General features: G+C 39.2%; 1 protein-coding gene and 1 long non-coding RNA gene across 3 annotated transcripts; one reads left to right on the forward strand and one right to left on the reverse strand.

Moving 5' to 3' along the window:
* Positions 1-35: 35 nt before the first annotated feature.
* Positions 36-27208, reverse strand: LOC117212620 (roundabout homolog 2-like). Of its 2 annotated transcripts, XM_033457547.1 has the most exons (11): positions 27148-27208; positions 18305-18613; positions 9128-9281; positions 8855-8985; positions 8487-8753; positions 8111-8391; positions 7449-7973; positions 7054-7284; positions 6570-6908; positions 4422-6483; positions 36-4263 (listed from the first exon to the last, which is right to left on the reverse strand). In XM_033457547.1, exons 1-11 carry the CDS (start codon positions 27206-27208, stop codon positions 4085-4087), a joined length of 4539 nt encoding a protein of 1512 aa, XP_033313438.1. In that variant the 3' UTR covers positions 36-4084. The 2 variants fall into 2 exon arrangements, with proteins under 2 accessions (XP_033313438.1, XP_033313439.1); XM_033457548.1 differs by lacking the exons at positions 9128-9281; positions 18305-18613; positions 27148-27208 and having other exon boundaries at positions 8487-8748; positions 8855-8983.
* LOC117212626 lies at positions 19275-23953 on the forward strand. The gene is made up of 2 exons (XR_004488500.1): positions 19275-19649; positions 19713-23953. It is a non-coding gene; the product is annotated as an uncharacterized LOC117212626 (long non-coding RNA).
* Positions 27209-27345: the final 137 nt, after the last annotated feature.

A 27345-nucleotide genomic window follows, 5' to 3' on the forward strand; every position in this document is an offset into this window, starting at 1 on the left:
TTTAGAACGTAAAAAGTTTGGAAAATACTCGTATGTTCAACATCACTTTTTCTTTGTTTTTATTAATAATCGTTACTCGTATATTGCGTAACGCTTTTGTATATCGCTTTATATGTATATGTAGTACTTGACAATAATAATTATTACTTTTTAGTTATCTACATTTGTGCGCGTCTTGTGTTTGTCTGTACGCGTATGACACTAGTCTGTATCGACCAATTTTATTAGTATCATATTTTCCTTTTCAATAACATGTTCAAAGTGGACAATCACTTGCATTTGTTTTATAATAAATAAGTTATTGCCTACGAAAACGCTTACGAACAAACGAACAATTTCTGTTTCTTTGATGCGCTTTATTTACAAAACGTAAAGAATATTTAAGCTAAATCACTTATCAGCCTTCACGATTTAATTTAGACCTAGTGGCTAAAAGATGCAAGTAAAATTGAAACTTATCGAATCGTAGTGTTCGGAACGTTTTTTTATCGTTATTAGATCTTTCGATCCGAATGTTAATGATATGGCGATTAGCGCGCTGTGACTATAAAATATATATATCGTTATTCTACCGTGTCGACAATTTTTGTCAGTCGGTCAACAAAGCGTCCAATCTTCGCAAGAGACTATTCAGCTATTGGCAGTGATTGATAATAAATCACTTACGAAACTTTCGTGAAACTTTCCCTCGTTCGGGACAAAGTTGGTTTAATCGATTTCAACGAAGACGATTTAGTTCGGATTACATTCAATTTGCTTACTTTTCACTTTTCACTTTTCACTTTTCACAAACGGAAGAACACATCGACACGTGTTTCTCGTTATATTCCGTTCGCCGTTTTAATTCTCGGCAGGTGGTCGGTAGAGTAAATGGAGAGTTAATGGAGATGCGACGAGCGCAAGGACAAGCGCATAAGCGTAAGGGCAATTTAAGACAGACAGGACAACTCAAATTACGGGCCAATAGACGACACGAGAAACGAGAATGAAAGAATTAAGGATTGGGCACGGGATTGAGAAGGTGAAGGGGAGGGGAGGGGAGGGTTTGCGCAGTAAGCCCGCGATAGTGGGGATACGAATAAAAGCGAGTTTAAGGAAAAAAGAATTTGGTGTATGCGTGCGTGTACATGCGTGTGTGTGTGTGTGTATGTGTGTCGTCACGATCCGTACGCGATCTTATATTTTCGTTCAACGTTGAAGGTGTTACGCGTAATATGATACATACAAACAGTTTGAACCATCGTAACAATCGTGCAAATATGAGAAACTATAAAAATAACGTCATTACTTTTTTCGCTTTGCAAATTGATAGGATGGTTCGGTATAACTGAATCGGTTCAAGAGTCGTTTACTCTGCCGCATAATCTGTGACAAAAGTATCACGAGTTCTCGATCTTGAACTCGAAATATTTTCGGTATCTAAATAAGTAACTACTATCGATCGAACTGCTCCCATATTGTGGAAAAGTTCGAGTGCGAATTTATGTACAGATTTGGAGGTGTTTGTTCGTTTGTTTGTTTGTTTGTTTGTTTGTTTGTTTGTTTCTTCTCCCAAAAAGAATCTACATACATATGTGCCTATAGAAAAGGACCATTTACCACCAGTCAATAGAGTCCGTAAAGACGAAGTTTGGCAAACTCAGTGTACAGTCTAAACAAACTATCAGAGATAATGTTTGAATATTGTTACGGTGAATACTTAAAATATAAGTTCTACGTAGCTACGTTTCTCTCTTTCTGTTGTTCTAACTGTTGTTCGAAATTTATCATTTATTTAAACACTCTACGAAAACGAACGCTCTCCTTCTTTCAATTTAATTCGTTACTAATAGCTTTTTCCCTCATTTATTCTTGTTTCTCGCCTTTCTGGATGGATTATACTTGTATGTTTCTATATGCGATCTACGGATTTACCAATTTCATTTGCGAACCGTTACTCGCGCGGATAATTTTATATACTTATGTTACACATTGAATCGTATCTCCACACCCGATCTACGTAGTCTTGCCGAATTGTGATATTCGGCAGTGCGTTCAGCGTCTGTTATTTCTCTTTGACGCTTGTTAACGTCTGTTAACACGTTGAGCGCGGCGCCGAAATTGCTATCTTTTCCGTTTAGCCGGCAGTGAGCGAGCGCCCAAGTGATACGTTGATACAGGGTGATCCGCGACTTCAAAGCAAAAGGCAATCAACCAAATATCCAAGTTGAAGGAAGAATCGTTCATAAATTACGCAAAGAGGAAGGAGACGTACATAAAGTCGGGATGTTATGATAACAATTCAAAACTACTTGGACGCAAGATAGCCAAAGATTTGACCAAAAAAGTTGTCACGTTTTGTAATATGTGTAAATGCAACAGCCACATTTTTGTTTAGAGTGTTTTAATAAATTTCATTGAGATGACTACATTTATTTTTAACTTTAATACTGTCGGCCCCAGGGACCGGCGCCGCGCTCAACGTATTAATAAACCCATTCATTAGAACGGTATAATAGAGTTCGACGATCACCGATCTACAATCAGTCAGTTCTTTAATAATATTTACTCTTTGTTTCCTCACGCGAAAGAACAAACTAATTACAACGAATTTGAGCGATTATTACACAACGAGTGTCCTCTATTCGACTATCTTAATTTACATTAAGATTCGTTCCAATTCCGGAGCCTCGACGAACTCTCGCGCAACATACACTGAGATTAGGAGGAACCAAGAGATGCAGTTTGTAAATGTGCTCGGATCAACGACGCCCGATTAGATCCAATTTAGAATATTATTCTGGCCGTTTCAACACTGTTGGTCGTCGTCCTCGTAGCTTGTCACTTATTCGTATTTTCTTCGTCCACCGTAATCTTCACTGGTATTCGTAAGCGATTACCGACGAATCAATCCGCCAGTGTTACGTGGCAATTGTTTTTTCCCTTTCGATCGATGCAACGAATAGAATACAGACGATAGCTGCTCGTTTCCGATTCGCATTGGAGATTTACGACGAAAGACACAGGTCGATAGCTACTTTGCATTGTTTCAACTGCTCATAGAAGAAAGAAGCTCCTGCACGCACGCACACATGCACACACATACACACACACGCATACATACATACACAAAAAAACTGTTCGATATGATGTAATACTTGTTGCACGACAGTCGATCATTCTTTGCTGCACGTACCCTTAAAAGTTGTGCATACATATGTATATCGTTTAAGAAGTATCACGTGGCAGCACGTTCGTATCCGTACGACAAAGTTAAAGAATCATTTTTAACCATTTAGGAACGTTACATCGGAAAATAATAGAACCGTGCGGAACTCTGAGCGGCGAAAATTTAAAATTTCTGGAAAGTACACAAGTGCCACGTTGATCTAGCGCACAGGACTGCCATGTGCGCATACGCGTAACAATATATTGCGTGTTAATATGGTTTGCAATGTCGAAGTCGACGTTGAAATCGTAAATTATCGTTACTCACGAACAAAGATTATGAAACTAAATCTATTCGATCTATAACACTTCCTTTTCGTCATATCCATCATCTCGCACCCTGTTCACTGTTCACTGTTCACTGTTCACTGTTCACTGTTCACTTTTCACTGTCAACCATATCGTCCATCATCCATTTTCATTACTCAATGGCAGTGGTTGGTGATATATTGAGCAAAAAACGAAGAAACGCAACAACTCGGTTAGGTAATTATCAAAAGTATCGAAACTGCGAGACGAACGCATTCTTCGCACTACTTGCGTAAACAGGGCTAATAGAGACGAGGTTAAACCCATCTATTAGGAGAATATTAATGAATATGAGAATGAAAGAGTTTCGCGCGGCAGAGGCTGGAAGGAAGAAAAGAGAGAGGAATAAAGGAATATCACGGTTAATACGAGTAGCTATTAAGGTTTGGAGACATCGAGGACGAGCTTAGCCCGGAAAAGGTACTTTGAGAATGTTGGCGATATTGTCGCGCGAAACGGCTACGATTCGTTGCGATCCAAGTAATTCGTTCGAGGTTGAAACAGCGGTTCGTATCAACAACGGTCGATTCTATCGATCGGTCTTGATCCTCCGAGAATCCTTGTGACATTAGCCATCGCGAAGGTCGGCCGGCCGACTACACTCTATAGGAGCGTTTGAATTCCCACCACCTACGAAAACATTGTTCAGCTTGTTGTATCTTTGACTTCCAGAACTGCTGACTGTGTTCGAGGCCGAGGAATTGTGCTGAGGATAGCCGCCGATTCTCGAAAAGCTAGGCACTTTATCTGAAAGAGAACGAAATATGTTGCATGTTGTACGTACATAAAGATCACACTGTTTTACGGTGATTTTTATCAAATCGACCGCAATGAGAAACAGAGAGAGAGAGAGAGAGAGAGAGAGAGAGAAGAAGATAAGAAAAATAGATGGGTGATATGCGAACCTTTGCCACGGTTATGCCTCGTCCTTTCTTGCGAGCTAATGTTTCCAGATTGCCTTGGAGGGATACAAGAATAATTACTGTCACCGCTACTATAGGTCGGTGAAGCAGTTCTAGTATTTCTTCTACGTGGACTTTTGCCATTTCTATTTCGGGAACCTGTTTTACCATGGAGGCAATTGGCCGATGTCGGAGCGAATTGGTCGTTGTATTCGAGGGTGTTGCCATACAGGCAACTGGATTCCGAACAGGAACAACAAATATCCGAGTGCGCGTTCGAATCGCACGACTTTCTATCCCATTCGTCGTTCTCAGCTTGATAAAGGTTCTCCGTTGTATAGATATCTTGATCGTTTCGTCGATAGATATCCTCGTTCGCTATTGATCGTTCCGATCGTGAATCCGCACGATTTACATGACTGTACGCAGAATCGTAGTCTTCCGATGGCGAATCATTTCGTTGACCGTACAAAAGAGAGCCGCTCTCGTATTCGTTTTCGTGATTACCTTTGTACGAATCGTAACAGTCGAACGATTGTGGAAAGACGGGCAGTGCCGGTGGATTCGTTTGCGGAGGCAAACTCGTGTATCTACCTTGCTGATGGACGTTACTTTGCGCAATAGAATTGTCAAATGGTTGAGTCTGCTGACCCGAATCGTTCCAAATTGTATTCGAGCCTGCTAAATTGTTAATTATTCTGGTCGGCGGACTCGGTGGACTTTGCGAATTTCTCGATCCTGAGCCCGAACCGGAGCCACCTCCTCCACCACCACCACCGCTACCAGTGCCTCCACCACCGCCGCCGCTTCCACCTGCAGAACCCGAACCAGAACCAGAACCTGAATTCGAACTCGAGCTTAAACCCAGTCCCAACGCTAGTCCTGCACTCGTGATCAAGTCCAAATCGTTTTGCCTTTCGATACTTCTCTTGCCTAGGTGGGGGCTGAAGGCGGTTTGATGTTGGTACTGTTGCTGCTGTTGTTGTTGCTGTTGTTGTGGTTGCTGCTGCTGCTGCTGTTGATAATGGTGTTGATGCTGATACTGATGCTGCATTTGATGCGGATGATGATGATGATGATATTGATACTGATGTTGGTGTTGGTGTTGATGCGTATGCGAATGCGATCTGGAAGAACCGAGAGATCCCTCGAACGAAGGCGGATGTTCCGGCGGAGGTGGTAGCATATCGCACCAATTCGGTGGTTGATTTTCATTTGGCAGCGGCATTCTGTATTGATGAGCTCTTCTTTGCGCTTCCGTATTATCCTCTGCGTTATAAACGCTACTGGCATTGTCGCTGCTCGGAGACACGGTTGATTTGTTTCGATCCAAGTTCGAATCCAAACTCGAATAGTCCGGCTTCAGACAAGAATCACTGGAATTCGACTTTCGACCGGCCGTTTCTATCGAATCCGGGCTACGAGCAGGCATGCAGAGTGTCGTTGTAGCGTATGGTTCTGGCGGAGCTTGCAACTGTTTTCGAGCATTGTAAAATGTCGTTAGATTAACTTCAGCGTATTCCGAGCCAGCCATTCCAACGATTCCAGGTGGCAGGCCGATTTGATTCTGATTGCTTAATAGCTTCGTTTCGCAGTCTTTATCGGTGGTGGAAGCCTGGAGTGTGTTACTCGGCCTCCAACCACGCTCTAACCACAGAGTATCTTTGTTTAATTGACAAATGTCATTAGCCGTGCCGACAGGAACATTCAAGTGGCCGAGCTGTTTACTCATCGCTTGCCTTCGACGAACGTAAACAGCACCCAATAACGCGGCGATAATGGTCAACACGACCGTTATCACGAGAATCAAAAACCAAGTTTCACTCACGACAGAGGCATTTCTTTGACTCGGATCTGTTCGTGGCGGCAACTGCGTCAATTGTCCCGGATCCATGTTCAAAACGGTTGGATTGGAGAACGGTCCAAGACCTACACGAGTTAACCCGGCAACGCGCGCCGTGTAAAGACCACCTGTCGTTAGGCTGTTGATAATCACCGACGTTGTCGACGCATTTAAAGACATCTGGCCCAAAATCTTGTTGCTGCTATTGCTTTTGATTTGAATCTAGCGAACGAATAAAAGAGAAACCAACTTGACTCGATTCTCACGGAAAGCTAGCTTTTAGATCGCGTTGTCACACGCGTATTTACCTTATATCCTATTAATTGTCCATTTTGTGTAGTTTTCGGCGGCGGAGACCAACGGACGAATGCCGAGGTCACATTTATCATGCCGACATGAACATTTTCGGGTGCCCCGGAAGGTACGTCTTCCAGCGTGATCGCTAATTTCACGTTGCTCGGTCTCCCTTCGATAGTCTTGAAAAAAGGAACTAGGAAGAACTCGTAACGCGTGTACTTGTTTAAATTGGTCAAAACGTAGCTGGTTGCCCCGGCATTCAGTACCGTGACCATTCGATATTCTGGCTTCTCGGAAACTTGACGATATCTTATATACAAGCCTTCGACCAAATCGGCAGCTCCCAGTATCTAGAGACAAAAACAGCACAGGGAAAACAAGGCACGGGAAAACGCGAAACAACAAATAATTCGTAACTATTATATAATTGGATTCGATCGAAGGATTTATATTTTTGCAACGCGTTGTTTCTTCTATAGCGCCTCTGTTACTTACGTCCCATACGATCTTTACGCTGGTACTGCTCAAAGGCTGAACATCCTTCAAGTAAAGAATTTCACTGTTGAGACGATCTCTTGCTCGAATTAGTTCAGTTTGAGGAATCGCGTGTTGATCGATATTAGTCGTGCGCGCCACATCGGAAAACGGTCCAGGAACGGAAAGACCCTGACTGTTTCGAGCACGAACAAGGAACACGTAACTCGTATCTGGCTTGAGATTCGTTACCTGTGAGACGAAAAGAGCAGCGATTGGGATTGCATGGTCGATTAACGTTGTTCGTGGATAAAGGCAGACAGAATACATCCATGCACATATGTACATGTCTACTTGTGCCTCATGTTCTTGCATTCGAATCTGGCCTGATCATCTACACATATCCATGTACTTACGGTATAGACGTCATCTATTATTCTCGTTCCGGCAACGATCCAGCTAGTCTTTGGATTCGTGGCAAAATACTCGACCGTGTAATCGATTATTTTGTTAACGCCTTCGTGTCCCGGGCTCCAGGTAAGCGTCACCGTGTTGCTAGTGGTATTCACTATTCTTGGTTTGCTTGGACTTTCGGGAAGTAGCGATATATCTGGCATGACGACGCCGTGATAACTCGCTGCTGGGCTAATCGTTAAACTAGCCGACCATGACGTATTCCCGGACTCGGAGGATGCAACACACTTGTATATTCCCGTGTCGCTCGATTGAAGATTTTTTAGAGAAAGAGTGCCGTTACCAGCGATCGCAAATCGATCGTCGCCATCGATTCGTACAAGTTGGTCGTTCTTGTACCAGCGGATTTTTGGGCTAGGTCTTCCGAATGCACGGCACGGCAAAGAAATTTCACTTTTCGGAGGCAACGTTTGATTCGTTGCTCCAATTTCGATGACAGGCGGCGGAACCTCCTCGACCGATGTAACCTAACGGAGAAATATAAGAATTCAACCAAGTACAACAGTTACCCTTCGTTCGTATCCTCGTACGGTTTGCAATTTCACGAGCAACATCGGAAAGAGAAAATCGAGGATCGCAGATGGTCAGATACGCAATCCAATACCTGAAGAAAGACTGTAGCTGTGCTCGCACCAGCCTGACTGATCGCGCTGCAAACGTAGTGTCCTTCGTCCTTTCCAAGTACGCTCTTGATACGTAAACTCCCATCCTCTGTGATTTTGTAACGTCCTTGGTATTCGTTTCCAGGGAACATTAATTCTTGAGAACCTTCGCGTGTCCAAAAGATAGAAGGCTGCGGTGCGCCACGAGCCGCGCAGGAAAACGAAACGTTCGATCCGACGCTGACTATCTCGTCTTTCGGAAAACTGCTGAATATTGGCCTTGCTGACGGAACCAAACAAGAGAGAACGTCACGCATCGTTGCTAGCATCGATTCGTCAATATAACGCGGATACGCGTTCCGTTTTCCGCTTACTTACAATGTACCGTCAAAGTTGCAGTCGCAGATATGGCACCGACACCGTTCTCAACATCGCAAATGTACGTCCCTTGATCTTGCGACGTCACCCTTTCGATCCGCAAGCTTTTGTCGTCCAAAATATGCGCCCGCCCGATTGGCATTTTCCCATCATTTCGTCGCCAAAGGATCTCAGGTGGAGGATCGCCGCCTACGCGACAGGCGAACTCAGCCGTTTGGTCAGCTAGGATCGTTTGATTCGCAGGAGTCGACAAGAAGAATGGCTTCACTAACAAGGAAACACGAATGCAAAAGTTGAAACTTTTTCATCGTCTATGTTGCATCGTATCGCAATATGCTTAGTTTGTTCGATTCATGGACATTACTCACCGTGAACTGTCAAAGTTGCCACTGTAGATTCTTTCACGCCTACCATGTTCTCGGCAACGCATTGATATTTTCCCTGATCAGTTTGCCTAACATCCGAAATCATCAAATTTCCTCCGTCTACCAAAGTGATACTGCAACAGACAGTTTTCGCTAAATGTAAGTGACTAGTTTCGAAATTAATGGAAATCGATATACCACATATACTAATAAAATGCCAATTAACAGTTGACCGTTAACAATGCAACGCGATTAAACGAGAGGCGCGCAGATTACCGTTTAGTAGCATCCAAATCTATCTCGTGGCCATTCTTTTTCCAATGCAGCGTTGGTTCTGGATGACCTCGGGGTGGTCCGCACTCTAACAGAGCAGTCTCTCCAGCTGCGACTCTTGTATTTTGTGGTTCCACGCGAAACTCATCCCTCAACACTGAAACAAAGAATATAGAAGGTCGGATAAATCGGTCGTCTCATTTTAGTAGCAATTATTTAGTTTAGCGTACGTACGTTTCTTGAAACATTTCACTATTTACAATAGAATCAATTAAAAAGAGGCGACGAGCTGCAACATCACAAATACCAAACTTCTAAACTCATCCTAAGTCCTTTCTCTTTGATCGTTTCGGTCTCTAGTCGAACGATGAGTCACGCGATATAGCCGGTGTATCGGCTAAGCCGTTCCGCTCTGTTTGTTCATCGTTAGCGCCGTACAAACAGACCTACACTCGTGCGGTACAGTTTGAACAGCTTTTCATCTACTTTTTAACGCTTCTCTCTCCTCGCTTCTCTTTCGCTCACTCGCTTTCGCCGCAGCTTACACGCAACCTGCCCGTCTCCCATCTCGAAATAACATTTCGATCATTATCATCGATCATTACGATTCATATCTTTCGCCTTTCGAGCTGTCAAAAAATCCGAATTTTCTCTCTCTTCGACAAAATCCAGATAAACGTGAGAAAATACAGTAGTAACTTTCAAGAAGATAGAGTAAGAAAGAAAGAAGGACAAAAGGAATCTGGAGAGGAAGAACGGTAAAGAGAGAAGAGAGAGAAGAGAGAGAAGAGAGAGAAGAGGGTGAAGTTGGTGCGTAGTCAAACAACCTCCAATTAACGGACGCTAGATCTGGAGCGAAAGAATTGAAGGGTTCTTGCATCTCCCGTCTCACCCCCGCCGTCTTTTTTCCTATTCTCACCCCTGTACCGGTCATATAACCCCTCAGGCTTTTTCGCGTGCCGCAGGAACCAACTAATGAGAGCAGCAGGCGCGTTCCCTTCGTGCTACGCGTGTACGAACGAGACAAACGACTATGCCTGTTAGACCGTGCGGGAGTAGCACCATCTGCGCGAGACGACTACTTGAAAATCGGGCTAGCTCTCGTTACAAGATGGATAGAACGACGGTATATGCAAACGGCCAGAACGATCGCAACGATCTGCCAACGTTCTTCGTTAAAGCGAAAACGTTCGTTTCGTTTCGTTTCGTTAACCGTAGCAAATTCATCGAGAACTAACCAACTAAATTGATATCCGCATATTCATTTGTAACACGCGATCGTCTGTTTCACGCATATGCGATCTTAGCGGTCGAAAAACTTTGATTATCTTTCCAGTTACCAGCGGTTTCGCCTTTACAGGCAATGACGCGTAAACGGCCGACCAAATTACTATATCTGTCCGTATATACTTGACACATCCATACCTATTGTATATTTGCTACCAACGAATGAAAGATAAATTTCGCGATAACACATGTTAATAATATCGGTGCAAAGGATAAGAGAGTGTCTTGCTGTTGCTCGATATAGGGGCAACCTTAGCATCGGTATTTTTCACTACCGTATTCGATATAATTAAAGAGCATAAATAAACACAATGGTACAAGGACCGGTTAGAAAGGGCAAAAAGCAGTGGTAGCGATGGCATTGCTTACGTAGAAGCTCGGATATTCGCTCGGTAGGTAAGAGCGTATTCAATGCAAATGGCCACAGGACTATCTCCGTATGGGTATACGTTAGTATGCTTGCATGTTGCATGCTTGGCTGCTCGATGCTTTACCGAGAGTTTCAGCCGAGTCTCGAAAGGTGACCGCTGCGCCTCTACTCAACCTCTACATACAGTATACAGATATACCAACGGCATATCCGTATACGGATAGTTGATCGCCAATCTATACATATACATACATAGAGTAGGCGTAAGTAGGTGCGTCTACTTGGCCAACTACTCATCGGGTGGTTCTCCGATTTTCTATCAAACCAATACTCGGTCATACGTCTTATCCCGGTTATGCTGTTTCCCACAGACTTTGATACACTTATCTCAAGTTTAATCGATCCCATCCAAATAGTACTTTTATTTTATTTATTTCCATGAAAACGGACGATGCATTATTATTCACGTATCTAGAGGTACGTTCATCTTTACTTAAATATTACCATCTTCATCTGTCTCAAATTTCTGTATGAACGCAAATACGATTACTTTGTTGTCGTGTTTCTTCGTTCCATGCACGTATATGTACAGTGTACAGCGACTCACAAAAGCACTCGAACATCTTTCAAAACAGGATCACTTAAAAATTGGACCAAGAGACTTGATATTTTACGACCAGTCATAAGGATCAGCTTACTGAATGACGCGTAAACAACATTTTGAAAGAATCGCAATCGTAAAGAAAATAGCGCAAGTCACGTTTCACGATTCTTTTATCCGAACCTGTAATGAAAATTTAGAAGATACGTATTCTGGATTTATGTCAGCCATACTATACAAGGTGGAAATTTCGTCGAAATTTGTCGATGCAGAAGCAAGCGGCGGCAGGCATCGAAAGGTTACTGTTGTAATTTTTAATCGTTTGCAACTCGTAACAACGTTAACCGATTTCGATATAACAGATACATCGTACTTGACAAAATTGTTAAAATCGAACGTGGTGTACGATATGAATCATAGCGGGATAAGAAATTCGACAATGCCTTCATATACGTAATAATTACTCGATTCACTCGTTCTATAAATCAAATTTTATAGATACGTGCGATCGATCTAAAAATTTGATACTTGTATTTTTATTTTTAATCTTAATGCACAAGTGAATTTGAACAAATTGATCTCTCTCTTTCTCTCTCTCTCTCTCTCTCTCTCTCTCTCTCTCTAACAACACTTAAGAATAGAGGCAATAGAGAAACTGTATATTACGATAGTTTAATAAATTCTTTCTTTCACTGTCAGCGTTATTGTTTTTGTTATTGTTATAGAGTGTAGTACACTGGCAATGATTTTACGATGGCAATGCAGATACACGGATAAATATCCATTTCTTTAACGAAGCGTAATGCGCTCTCTTCGTTACAGTTTTTATGATTTTTGAGTGAAAGATGCGATAGAGGTTTATCCGAAATTCGAAACGTTTAAGATTGGCCATGTTGACGGAGGAATTGTCGGCACAGCAGTTGCTCGCGACGCGACGCGCCAGTCTGGTCCGGTATGCCCACGGATTCGATATAAATAGACACGAGTGTGCAGCCGTTCGTGTCCTCGTGTGACTATTCGATAGACAACACACAACTATCGAACTACAGACAAAGTTGTCGCTTTCTAGTCGAAGAAACGAATACATATTTATCTACATACGTAAGAGACGAATGCTTACTTACGTATCATATACTATACGTACACATGTACCTACGATAATCTTGTTTCTAAGCCCTTCTATACTTAGAGCTTAAAGACCGACGCGGTACTTGGTATTTTCCCTTCGAAGGCCAGTCCTTCGTTCGACGTTAAGATCTCCATATCCGTAGATGCGTCTTGCCTCCGGTTCTCCGCCCTCTGTTACGGTTCTCCGTGTACATAAAGTTAACGTCTTTGACACGAACAATTTTGAAAGCGGAAAGGAAGAGCGGAGGAAGTTTATACGACGGCAGATTCGATTTAACCATCGCGTTTGAATTCACGAAATCCCGTTAACACGCACACTCTATCTCGGTAAAATACGCATTACGTATGGTACCTGACTATACGATACCGTGACCGTTCGCTTAACATTTAAATTGCATCGTTTCTGTCTGGTTCCTGTCACATCGAGTCCCTGATTTCCCTAAGCCGGACGAGCGATATAATTCACGTCACACGCCACTCGATCTTACTATTTTTGTACTTTATATCTTAGTACTTGCTACGATATTTTTCCTCCCGATCCAATTCTACGTGAAATATTAATACGTTTGGACCTTCCTTTCATATTTCCTTGCTCCTGTACGTTATCACGTTCCCCAAATACGAGTACGTGCGTTTCTAAAGGGCTGTGATTAACGTACTCGTCGTTGCGCGCTATTCTAAAAAAGAAGAGATTTTTGTCGTTGTTACTTGCCAAATCTTGCAATTCTTTAATTTTGTAATCCTTGCCAAATAAAGCGACGGAAGGGAGGAAGACCGAGAGAAGGGATGCTAGATGCTACAAGAGGACGGATAGCAAAAGAGGGGAGAGGGGATACAGTCGAAAGTGACTCTCCTCCTCCTCCTCCTCCTCCTCCTCCTCCTCCTCTTCCTCTGGTTCAGGCTACGTCGCGAGGGTACTCGATTACTCAATTAAACCGTAGTGTCGGTAGGCGTGGCAGTTGGACGTACTCACGCACATATATCACAGAGGTACATCGCATACTGGGTAGGAATGGGATTTGTACGTGCATACAAGAACGAAGGAATATGCCCCATTACTATCCCTATGACGCTTACATAGATGCGAAAGAGTATCAAGAACAACTATACGGAATACTACATTCATATACTACTATCTACTCTTAATCGTATCATTGCATAAATTATGTAAAATGTTTAAGAAGAAACAGCGGGGGGGGGTGGAGGGAGGGAATAAGAGTTCGTACGACGAAAACAGTTGTTTTCAATTCAAAGAACAGTTTCACAGGCAGATAAAAGATATATAAAAGCACGAATGAAAGTGAAAGCTTCGTAAATCGGATATCAAAATCACCAGATCGGATAGAGAGTTAGAGACGCAAATGTAAACGTAAACGGAAAAGCAAATGTGAACATGACTGTGAGTGGTAGCTGTTCGATATTTATCGGTGTTCGTAGATTGTATCTTGCGATAAGCTTTTGTATGCACCGCAACTCTCAAACTGTACATTGCAAACTTAGCTGTCCACGCCGGAAATACCTACTATAGGTACGATTCGAACTGAATGGAGTCGTTGTTTCAACAGCGTTTACTCTTTACCACTTGTAACATACAAATCTATAGGAAGATCTGTACGAGTTTGGAAGAAAAAAATAACCGTACTGTGTGTGTCGTGTTATTATAATTTGATTACACGTATCACTGATTACATATATGATAAACGATAAGAGAATGCGACTGTATATGATGGGAACTTTCTTAACTTTGTTTTGTTAAAAAAACGTGAGGATGGTATTGGTCAGCTCTCGTATTTGTTACCTTATTTCAACTACACGAAACGTTTGTACATGTATGTATGATATAATCTAATATACACGTACGTACTGACGTATATACAAATACATATATACAGCAAAAGAACGTTAAATTTCTCATTATTTTTCCGTATTCTTTGCATCCTGCTTCTACAAAGTACGGCATATTATTCTTGGAGTAAATTTTCTTATGGTTCGTGACCTTCCAGGCAAGACTTTTACTGCACTTATGTTGCAGGCTATGAAAGAATGAGAACGGAAGTTAGGCTACCCTCGCGAGTACGACATGAAAAAAGGTCTCGTTCTTTTGAATTTAACGCGAGCAGGAGACACTTGAATTTTATCATGTGCAATGTGCAACCAGCGACTACCAACCAACAATATAAATCGAATATCGTTGATAAAAGTCTCTTTCTCTTTCTCTCCTCTCCTCTCTTCTCCTCCTCTTTCTCCCTGCCCTCCCTACCTCCTTCTACTGTAACAAGATACCACATGTTAATTAGATAGATACGTGTACCAAACGCTTAATTTCGTAAAATACGATTGACGAACGAATCACGTCTTCTAAACAGTTCCAAATAAAAAAACATCGTTGAAAGCAAAAGTAAAAAGATAGTATTAGACTACGTAAAAATAGTACGATTGCCTCGACGATAATATACGTCTACATATACATATATATAGGTAACAGTTAGAGAAAAATGGTACAAGAGAAATGTATATAATAATAATTTGCTCTTAATAATGAAAACAAGTCTGATGCACGCGTCATATGTACACGTATTATACACATATAAATTGGTTGGGGTAAGGAGCTTATCCGTTGACTTCTCTTTCGACTTTGGAGAAACCGAGTAAGCGAATAGGTTATATACTGTCGGTACTTTGTATCAACGAATCCGTCGATATAGAACGTCGTTCTCCTTTGGGATTAAAAGCTGTAACACCTCTTCGCTATCCTCTCCATTCCCCTCACCCTTCCCCATTTTCTACCCCCTCTTTTGCTATATCTTTCTCTTTCTACGCGTCTCTTACTCTCTTTGCTCGTCCAACCCTCCGACTCTCATTTTCTTCTCCTCTTTTCCCCTAAAAGCCGCGCGAAGTAACCCTGGCACAGCACAGCCAGCACAGCGGTACTATGCCGTCCGGCTAATCGATACGCGTTGGATAGAGAGAACGAGGGTCCCGAATGGGGTTCCCCGGACATCGGAGGGTTGCAAGCAAACGGATGGATAGGTGTTATTTCACCGAGGCGAGAATCGAAGAAAATCCGGAAAGTTAAAGTCGATCCAACGTTTTCGTTGACTTTATCTTGTCAAGTCGATATCAGTTTGATAAACTAACTACACACCTATACGTACATATAACTAATAAAATGTCGTCGATCGACGGTCGATTCGATATTCAATCATCAAGGCTACACTGTTCTTATTATCCATTTCTTCGCTCTAAATATAGATGGGTCTTTAAAGCTACTTGTCTCGTACCAAAAGTTTCTCTACGTTCGTCTATTACATTTACAATTACATTACAATTACGTTGTCGCCTATCCCTACGAATTTCTCTCCTTTCATGTTAAATATTCGGCAAAACGAGCAATTCGATCTCTTCTTTTTCTTTTATTGGTTCCACGCATTATCGATATTTCTTCAATCGTCGACCGGTCAGGGTAGTCCCGCGTTAGATCATCCTGACTGCAGATCTTTTTATCCTTTCCTTTTGTTCGTATTTTCTCTTATCGGCTCTCTATTCTTCCTTTACAATTTTTTCCTCGTCTTCCTCTTTTTTTTCATTCTCGACCAGTATATTTCGGTGCGAGTCGGTCGAACAGTATACTCGCAGCACAAAGCCTTATTCATAGTCGTCGGCCATAACTGCCGTTTGCGTCTACAGTCTACAGTCTGCAGTATACAGTCTACGGCCATTGCGATCACCATCTTTATCGGCGCGGCGTCGAATATCGAGTTCGTGTGACAAAATTTCCACATACATACATACACCATGGCAAAATAAAGAATATTCGGTGATAACGATATTCTCTGACGAAAGTCACGAAATTAGAAAAGGGCGCATGAAAACGGTAAAGCAATCGTGGATACGAGTCTCGAAATAGGTACACGAAACGCGAGAAAATGCACTCCATCTCTTTTCTTGTCGTCCTTTCCACGAATATATTTGTTAGGATAAAGAAGAAGAAAAAATATGACGAGGAAAGAGATACTTGTTAGGTAAAAATACAGATATGAATTGTGTGCAAAGACACACGAGATACACGAGACATAAAGGCGTTATGACGTGTGAAAATAATCGATTTGCGGTGCCTACGTAATTAAAGGAACGAAAACCAAGTGGAAATTATACAGTATAATATTCCACTCACTCGGCAATTATCAATCAGTAAAATACAAGTGTAATAGTTTTCAATTGACATGACGATGAGATTGAAAATTTGTCTTGACAAACGGCAAAGGTTCAAAGAAATTTTCCAAAATAAAATGATCTATTTGATTTGAAAATCGTGTTAATGCGAATATATACATTGCATACAACACACTACCACCTATTCATGACAAACTATGCTGCATCACGTCGCACAACACAGCACTCTGTTGGTCGAGCATACGCTCGCGGTAGATACAGCTCCGTATCGATTTCTATTCTCCTTCTCTTTTCTCCTTCATCCCCACCGTTTCTCTCACTCTTTCTTTACTCGCACATGCATGCGTAATGCGCATATATATGCATATGCAGAAACGTGTATGTTCAATCTTCGATTGCACGCATAATATGCAGCAATTTCTTCGTAACCGACAATTTTTATTCGTATCCTCCTTTCCAAATTCTCTTCGTTTCGTTTCTCCTCTATTTTTATTATTTATCTATAGTCTCCGCTTTTTCTTTCCCACAATTTCTTCACAAATCTACTTATTTTCCGTATTATTTATTATCCTCGTCCTTAATGCAATATACATGTATTTCATTTATGTGTAAGTAAGTATTAGGTTGTCCGAAAAGTGTCTTTCTTTACAAAACACAACGTGTTTTTTACAACAGTGCACCTTCATACAAACATGAAACCATAATTCGATAAAATAATATAAAAAAAAAAAAAAAACGTTGTGCGTCTATTATTTCCGCATAAAATGAAAGAAACTTTTCGGACAACCTAATACAAGCAACGGTTCGTGTGAAACACGATAGAATAGATTCGAATGAATCCCTTTCTAAGGAGTCAAGTTACAGGACTGCGTAACGAATACTGATTTTGAAGGAAGAGAAGCAATCATCTATTCTAATATAAATTATTTCTGTGTTTCTTCTACATTCCACATTATTATCGTTTTTTCACACATTATGGATTTATGAGAGTGTACACAGTTTTGATTATAGGAATAAAATTTGTCTTTCGAACTCGATATGTCGCGTATCTACCATTCGGTGCGTATATATTTATTAATATTTGCTAATTGAACTTAGTTGATTGCTATAATCACAATTGCACTGTTTACGCGAATTTGGTGTTCTCTTTTGTTTTGCGATTATTATATGCACAAGTGTAACAAAATTGCAAGCAATTTAGCGATCGCAAAATGCGAGTAAAGAGATGGGTTCTATTCGATGTGGAAGGGTTGCTGTCTGCTCTCTCTTCCTACCCCCTTCTCCTTTCGCCCGAATATCGATCTGCCTTAAACAAACTCGACTTCGTCCTCCGTTTATTCGAACGTAATCGACTCGTTCTTTGTTTTGTACAAATACACAGATCAACCTTACTCTAATTTCTTTCGTTCTTCGCATTGCTCATACATAACACACGTACACGCAATAAGAGTATATACACGTGTATGCGACACTACGCGACTATACGGCGCAAAGTACGCGATCTATTATACGTATTATCGTACTTTTCACGTTATCGAGAAATTTGCGACTGGTTGTGCATGATTGTTGAAACGATTTCATCTTAGATAATGTAACTAAAGATGATCTCGGATAGACTCACCTGCGACAGTTAGCGTTGCGTTTCGACTTGGAACAGAGCCTGCTTGATTTCTTGCAACGCACCAATACACTCCTCCGTCTTGTTCTTTTTTCCCGTGCATTACTCTCAAGAAGAAAAGAGATCCCGTAGGAAGAAGAACACGATGTGATTTTGCATCTCCGGGTGATGTTTGAACCAGTTCACCGTCCTTATACCACTCAATCACGGGCTGAGGTTTACCTTCCGCCTTGCAATTCAATGTTACCGGTTCATTCTTGGCCACTATTATATCCGAAGGATGTTCCGTTATACGCGGTGATCTCAATTGCCCTGGAACCAGAATATTTTCATATATTATGATTGATTCGTATTAAAGACAATTGTAACGCCACAGCCAAAAATATACATATCGATGTTTCACCCGATTTTCCATTTTTCCTATTCATCGTTACATCGTTATATTTCTCATTCTTATTCTATAGACAAACTTTCTATAATATATACATCTGTCAATATACGTTGCACTTATTTATTACGTTGTATTTATGTATTAATTAAATCCACGTAGCTATATCGAATTTCATATGATTTGGTAATACGTATACGCTTTCATATGACCAAAAAATCTTATAATATCTACAATGAAACGTGCAACCTGATAAAAAAACACTTCATCGGAAAATAAGGATATATACGAATACTTTTTGTAGTTACTGTACGTACCCAAGTACGTAAGTTCTGTCGTTTCGCTATTGTGTTGAATTTTACTTGTATTCGATGTGTGTGTGTGTGTGTGTGTGTGTACGTGTGCATGTACGTGTACGTGTTAGATATGTAATATGTACATATCTTGTATGCCAACAAGCGCGCTCTTATTTAGGTCGGTTGTAATTCGACAATGTATAACATAGCCTCTAAATTGTTGGTTGTACGATGAAGATAGACACGCTTACGTTACCTGCTTCAAACTCCATGCTTGAACAAAGCTATTTCAACTATCCCGATATAGCTAGAGGGATTCTAAAATATTCTTGGAACGCACAGGGTACAGATACAACCTATAGACCACAAGTAGTTTACAATCGCTTCGTGCAGTCTGCAAATTCTACTCGAACGTGAACGTCTAAAGCAAAATCAGCCGAGAAATGTTGCACATCTGTAAGAACGTTCATTTAAATTCCGAGATGTGCGGGCGTTCTTTGCCGTAATTAAGAAATTCTTTGTTTATAAAAGTTTATCCCTAGTGTTCTTTTCTATAGCGAACGAAGCGATTTCGTCAGTGGATGATTATAATATTGACACGTATTGAAATGTGGCAACAGGAAATAAGAATGCAGAAAGAACGCGATAAGTTTATAAGATATATGTATGTACGCGTGCACGTGTTTTTATATAATAATATTATAGGGAGCACATTTTATGATTTTAGCGTAACACGACATACACGTATTGCGTATACTCGCAACAGACAAGTGAACGTACATAGGGATATAGACGCGACGAAATGTATATGTACATGAGGAGGCCGATGAATCCTTGAATATATTTCTAAAATATATCTTTGCGTTATGAGAATTTTTGATACTTTTTAGGCGCGCACTTGCTTCTATGGCAGAATAAGATATAGATAAACAATCGAGGAAAAAAGAGGAAAGAGAACGAATGCTTTGGTAATTATAATTATATATACAGAGGAGGTACGTCTCACCGCCTTCCATGATTTTCAAATTTGTTCACGAGGTCTTTGCCATGATGCTGAGCGACTCTTTTCTACGCATACATACATATAAACGCACGCACGCACGCGCACACACACACAAAATGTTGACTTTATGTGCGGACACGATGCTATTATATGTATGTCCGTAGTCGTGGCTCACGCACAGCTAAGGTGAGTTGAGTTTCTTTCTTATTCTTTCTGTACCTAAAAAATTGATACGCAAGATCTGTGAACGCATCCTATAATGCCATTGTCACACGCTCAAGAAGGCCATCCGCTCAGAAACAGTAATCAGGTCGACGAAACATTCTGCATGCCACAGCTATCGAAATAATAACCAAACAGTAACGGAATAGCCGCCTCTGATATACATCCGACGATAACCCCTCCAAAGGGACTAAAACCTCAATATAAAAACCCTCCTAAATTAGCGCTCAAGACATTATTCTGTTGCAACACTTTGAACCGTCACTCTGTTGGATTTATATAATAAAAATTCCATTATTCGTGAAACGTTCGAACTGCGACGCGAGGAGATCACCGGCGATCTATCGGTTTCGTGATTTCTTGTGTCCCCGACGTGACACCATCATGCCCGTACATAAAGTCAACCCGATCCTAACCCACCTCAAGATCAAAAGTAGCAAAAATATTTTTATGAATATGTATGTTGGAAATTAATGTCGAGCGGTAGTTAAAAAGTTACTCAGAATATTGATCTTAACGATACATTTGAAAATCATTAAAATCGGCCAGGTGTATATCTCCTTCTATATAATTACCAATTCTTTTTACTTTATTTTTACTTTAGTCGCATGTTAAAGAAACATTCAAATAAAGACGGATTTATATAATCAGAGAATAACGAATAAATTTTTAAAGAGTGACTGGGTTTTATTACTTTGGCAGATGCCTTTATTTATCTACGCTTGGATACACAATCTTTATCGTACTCTATAAATGTCTTTGACGGTGTTCATTTGTATATGTACCAAACATGTATGCACTATGCATGTATAGACATTTGCGCATTTCTCTTTTGTCCTCTCGCTTCAGTATTCGGAAACAATAGACATTGTGGCTAAATTAAAATCGCCTCCGGAGTTTTCATATTTCGCTGTTGAACAGAGTCGTGAGCGCACGTGAACCAACTCCCAGTTCTTATGCTCGGTAGGCCCGAGGCATCTCGTTTCATTTCAGTCCTAACCTTCTCCGAATCAAGCTATCTCGGCAACCTGCCTTGCCAACCCGCTGTCACTCTCTTATTTCTTTCCTATTTTATCACATCCACCCCCCCCCCTCTCTCTCTCTCTCTCTCTCTGTTTCTTCGTCTTTCTTCATTTTTTGACATATTATATTTTACTTCTCCTTCTATTCTCCTCTCCCCCTCTTTTTCTTTTCCTATAAATATTAGGGTGGCAACTAAGTGATTGCGGATTTTTTCATTAGGTGGTATTGACAAAATCCGCAACCACTTATTTGCCAACCCAATATAATCTCCAAACCCTGCTAATTTCGATCAACATTTACAAATATGTCAAATATGTATATTCAATTTTCCGTCGCAATAGTTACAGCACTTGACAAAATCTGCCAAAGATATTGTAAAATAACAAACATAAATGAAATTCCAAAGTTTCGAAACAGTCGGATATTTGCTTCTATGCATAATGCTTTTCGCCAACATATAAATACATATTATATGTGTATGTAAGCATTATGTATGTGTTATTAATCCAACGATACGTCCAACGAGTTCAAATTTTTGTACAAAAATTCTGTCATTAAGATCACCGACAGACACGAGAACTAATTTCGGCGATTATGAAGATAATCTTACAGAGATTAAAGTACAGAATTCTTGCACACACGATGACTTGGCTTATAGCTTCGCAACTGCAACGTGAGTATTGATTTGCCGCTGTTGCGCTTCAGCTCTGTAGGTTCTACTCGTTTCGCCGTCTTCGGAGACTCTGCCAGCTGTGCCGGATCTTGTTCTTTTCCCCTATCATAGATTTCTTTTCTTTCTGTAAATCGTTTATCGTTTTTTTATCGCACGTACAACGTTTTACTCGACTTTCTCTTTCTCCCAATTTACTTATGTTTTTCTACTCTGTCCTCTTTTCCCCTGAATCTCAATATCTCCATCAGTTCCTCTTTTTCCCTTTTTCACTCCTTTCCTTTCTTTTCATATTACATATACGCACATATGTACATATATCGTATATCCATATATTTCATCAGGATAGCATATCGTCATTCGATTAGTCATCATTTCTCATTTCTTTGTTCATACTAATCCCTTTCTCCATTTTATATTTGATTTTTCAATCGAATTCTCGATATTCAAAGTATACGAAGACGACGAAAATTACGCTCTTTGAAAATATCTTAATCAACATGTTACAAATAATCTCTTCCTATCTTGTATAAGGAAATGCAAGTGGATGTAGATATTCCTAAAATTGAGAGAGAAATATATTATACAAGATTATATAAGAATATAAGATTCCATGGAAGCAGAAGTAGACGAAGAGGAACAAGGAGAAAGGGCAGAAGGTAGGTTGAAAAGTACATAGTACAATGTACCGCAGTACATTTGGCCAGTGTCCAATGGTATGTATATCACGATAAACCGACAAAATGTTTCGAAAGAATTATTTTATATATTCTGAAATCGTTGTCATTCTTCACATTGTTATTTTTATTATTCTATTATCGTTTTTGTACTTCTTGAACATTATTTCACGCGAACAGCATTTGCAACTAATAGGTTGTTGTCGTGATTTTTCAAGTGATTTGTATGTGCATGTGTGTTTGAGCTTGTATGTCAGAGAAAAGGCAATCGAAAGAAATAACGCAGAAAGAAAGGAAGCAGAGAAGCGAGGAAGAAAGGAAGAGAAAGGGAAAGGGGGGGGAAAAAAGGAAGAAACAGTTTCATTACTTTCGATCCCTAAGAAGGATATTCTTGTAAGAGGGGAAGGTAGAAGACGAAACGGGAATAACCATTGAATTCCTTGAGACGCGAGGGAAACCTAAGACGTACGGAACCTTCGAAGAGGGTTCGGCCGACACACCCTACTCGAGTTCTTTCAGAGCAGGGCTGTCCAAAGTTGTGGAAAAAATAGCAGCTTTCTATTATTCGGAGAGAATCGATGATAGCTTTCTATTTCTATTTTAACTAATTTTCCATTTGTTCCTGTTCAAAGTACGTCTTTGTCTTTGTATGACAAAGTTATGCGACGAGATTAAGCGCCATTGCCGCTGAAACAACAATCTAGCGTTCATTCTTAAATAATAACCATAATAACATTTTATATTTTTATCCATATATTCCTGCTGTCAAACGCACGAATATGCTTAAATGTTTTCTAATATAGGTACACTCGCATACTCGTATATCGCAAAAGTGTATGAAATACGTACAGTGCATGTATAGTGTTTTCTTCTTTTTGCGTATTTCACAATATGGTGAATATGCTTCAGATTTTCACATCTAAATCACTCTGATATTCATCTGATATTTAATCTGATATTCAATAAATTAAACAACAGTACTCACTTATTAGCTTGTATTATTATGAAAATAAGGAGAATATATACTTCTAAAAGGTGTAGAAAGTTTAAAATATTGGAGTAACATTTAAATAACCGTTTGATATCGTTATCGTCTTACATCTATTTTTTAAGTACATTTTTCGTTTTACAGCGTCACAGCTTTTATTGTATGAAACAAGTACATGCATATTTTAATTTTCTACTCTCTTCCATTAAACAAGATAGTTATGTACGAACGTGTATTGCTAATACATATTACGTATATTAATATTTCTTGTTTGTAGCGCATTCTGTATTTATTAAATTTGCATATCAGAATGTAAAACTTAAAGTTAATATTCGATCATCGACATCTGTCAGTTTTATAGGTAACGCGCACTAAAATAAAAAAAAAATCGTTTGCTTTGGTGTCATTATCTTGAGATTTTTAAAATGTACCGTTGTATCTAACATGTATAATGTAACATTTTTATTCATTTACTGTAGTTCAAGATTTTGTAAATTACGCTTATTTCAAAATAATTGAATTATTCGAAATTAGTATAATTATATTAATCGAACGAAAACAATATGAGGCCAATTAAAGACGAAGACTGTAACATTTTAATTTTTACTCTTTTTCTTTTTCTCCTTTCTTTTTTTTCTTTTTTTCTTCAAGCGTTACTACTGCTTTGAGAAGTACAAACATTAAGCATATTGCATAAGAGTCGATCATTAGAAGCAGAACGAACGAACAATATAGCATCGGGAAGTTTTTTTCCAAATTTGATCCCTAGATTCCATAATCGACAACGCAAGTATTCAATTTTCCCTATTTTTGCAAAGAATTGCAAATGTTATTTTTGCAGCCATTGCACGTAAAATTATATTTGCTATGGTTTCCTTATTTATTATTTTCTAAACGTCTGATATGTTTGAAATGCAACAGTATGTTTTTCAAGATTTTTAGCTGTTAAAATAATTGCCAATTTTTCTAGAGAACGTAGAATGTGGAAAGAATCTTTGCGAATGAGAAACATAAATATCGCGAGTGTTATTGTTCTCGAGTCTTAAATCTTCAACGGCCTAATATCAGACATGGATATGTGAGAATTAAAAACATCCATTGGAAGAAGACTAACGAAGTTGAAACAAATTAAATTGTTGGAATGGCACACTTACGAGTCGTTTAATAAAATGAGTTTACGCCATCCCATGATACGCATATAGGTAAATTTCAGCAAAAATTTACCCTTTTAATCGAAAATGATCTTTTATTATTTCGAACAATTTTTACGTGATCTTGTAATCGATCTTATTAGGTTATACACAGATCTGTATGGTATTCTTTATTCTGTAGGTATGCTTTAACTTAGTCGACAAATATTGTAAATGTAGATGTATTGGTTATTTGTAAGGTTCACAGACAGATGGACAGATTCGCTTCGTACGAATCGCTGGTGGTTCGTTTCTATCCTGTGAAGTGTCGCGCATAACCTAATAGTTTCGTTTCACATCGGTGATACTCGGCTACCTTCGCCAGACTTTCCATCCACAAAAATAGACCAGCCAATGTCTATCATCCAATACCGTGTCTTTTTTACTAGAGCGTAATCAACGCAAAATCATTCCTAAGCTGTATTGTCTGTTAGTTATTTATAATTTCATGCAATATCGAGAACAGTATTAAACGAAATAAATCTTTGTATCGTATTTCGCCTTTTCATCGTTCATTATCGTTATTATGTGTCAACTTAATAGAGAGAACAATATCACCGATACTCGGAAACAAGCAATATTTATTTAAGTCCACTATATGATATGTTACTGAAATGTTAATTACTAAAGAAAAGAAAATATTATACTCATATTTGGATATCAATTTCTTTCAGTTCAAGTTTGGAAATTCTCTTTAACAGCTTAGATCGAGATCAAATTAATTAGGAAAAACAATATTTGTAAATACAGTATCACGTATACATATACCTATGCGGATACATATACATTTAACACGTTAAAGTAATTGTACGACACATTTCGATATTAAGGGCTTTTGCATTTTCATTTGAAAGAGAAAGTGTTTTATATCACAAATATAATTTTACATATATATCAGTTTAAAATTTCTCAATGAAATCGATAGCGTTATTCTTTACGGAGAATAAAAGTTCTCCCACTGAAAAAGTAACTTCCTAATTCCACCGTATAGGTGAAGGAAGGTGGAAGGACATAGAAGCTGAGGAATATGGTTAAAGAACGTTTTGAATATGACCTTTTTCAAACTATTTGTCTTCTATATACATTAATTCCACATATATAGTGTATATCTAATGTAATAATAATTTACTCAAGACGATTATGTCAAACTATTTATCTCGTGTTTAAAATATACATAATGCATATAAAACTTTATTATCATTATGGCGTTGAACTACTTACAATTAGTATAGTAATAATTTTGTAATAATTCATTTTTACAGTAGATATTTCATTGATCAATTTTTTACTGTTTTGATACATTTATAAATTAAATTCGCTTGCATGATCACACAAGTTCGAGATCAAATCTATCTATGCATGTATAATATAATCACGTTCTGATTGTTCTTTGAGTTTGCAAAGGAAACAAAAGATATTTATTTCCGCACTTGTAATCATCATATACTACATACACATATACGTGTACATATACATATTAGACAAAATACTGAGACTTTTATCGACAAAAGCTGTATATGGAATCGTATTATAGGCATTGATTTATGTAATTGTAAATTGTAACATAATAGATTGCGTTCCGTTTTATTTCAAACGGAAGCTGTATAACGACATAAAAAAAGTAATTGAATTATTTATACAGAAATCATAATTATTTACTCTTTGTCATTGATCATGCTCGAATAATTTCTGTTACATATCTGTTAAAAGCAACCATTTTCAAGCACGTGATTCCTCGTTGTCAGTGATATATTATCACCCCAATTTCACTTGACTTTTGTTTTTAACGTCGATTCAATGAGACCAACTTCACAAGAACAAAAGATTTATCTTCAAGGAACATTACCATTTGTGTCAGTCTCTTTTCTCATTTGTTATCGCACGTCTGAGAACAAGAGGTCGTAAAAGAAGAAATATGTATCTCTGCTTGAACTCCTTTTTATTAAACTATAAACTTAACGGTTCGTTGTATTAAATTAAACAAAAAATTTCCAATTTATTGTGATTGGTATTACGGTATTATTGGTAATTGGTATTATTACGTAGAAGAGTGAAAAAACTATTTTCTAAAATTATTCATTTCATTATGACAATGGTTAGGCATCAAGAAATAATGACGATGACGATGATGATAAATAATTGATTATATTTTCTTTCCTCTTACGCTAGTTAAATTTACATACGATGTAGATGTGAAGGCCTGGCGTTGTGTTTAAAAAGCGAGAAAAGGTATAAATCTCCGAAATGTATAAGTACATAGAGAACAGAGGAAGGAGAGAGAGAGAGAGAGAGAGAGAGAGAGAGAGAGAGAGAGAGAGAGTACGAGGAACGTCAAAGAAAAGTTAACAGATTTAGGAATAGAGAGATTTAGAAAGGAAAGGAGACTTACCATGTACCATAAGGGCGAAAATTGCTGTCGCGAACAAGTTTCTTAGCCACTCGTTGCGCATTTTTCTTTCGGATATCCAAAGATTCTGAAGAAGGTCGTGAATGACGAACGAGACCCTTTACAATCGTTGTAACTTGATGTTAATACATGTTGATAAAAATTCAATGGAAAATTACAGATGTATCCGAAAACCGGATA

This window comes from Bombus bifarius, unplaced genomic scaffold (assembly GCF_011952205.1).
Source record: "Bombus bifarius isolate JDL3187 unplaced genomic scaffold, Bbif_JDL3187 scf7180000008334, whole genome shotgun sequence".
Classification (NCBI taxonomy): Eukaryota; Metazoa; Arthropoda; class Insecta; order Hymenoptera; family Apidae; genus Bombus; species Bombus bifarius.

Bases quoted from the DNA above. Each gene is read 5' to 3' on its own strand.
- LOC117212620 (XM_033457547.1), bottom strand. From the start codon at position 27,208: ATGCGCAACGAGTGGCTAAGAAACTTGTTCGCGACAGCAATTTTCGCC. The intron at 6,909-7,053 runs GTAAGTAACAGA...TTTTGTCTCTAG, and splicing joins GCGTAAAGATCGTATGGGAC to ATACTGGGAGCTGCCGATTT. The intron at 6,484-6,569 runs GTAAATACGCGT...TTCGTTCGCTAG, and splicing joins GACAATTAATAGGATATAAG to ATTCAAATCAAAAGCAATAG.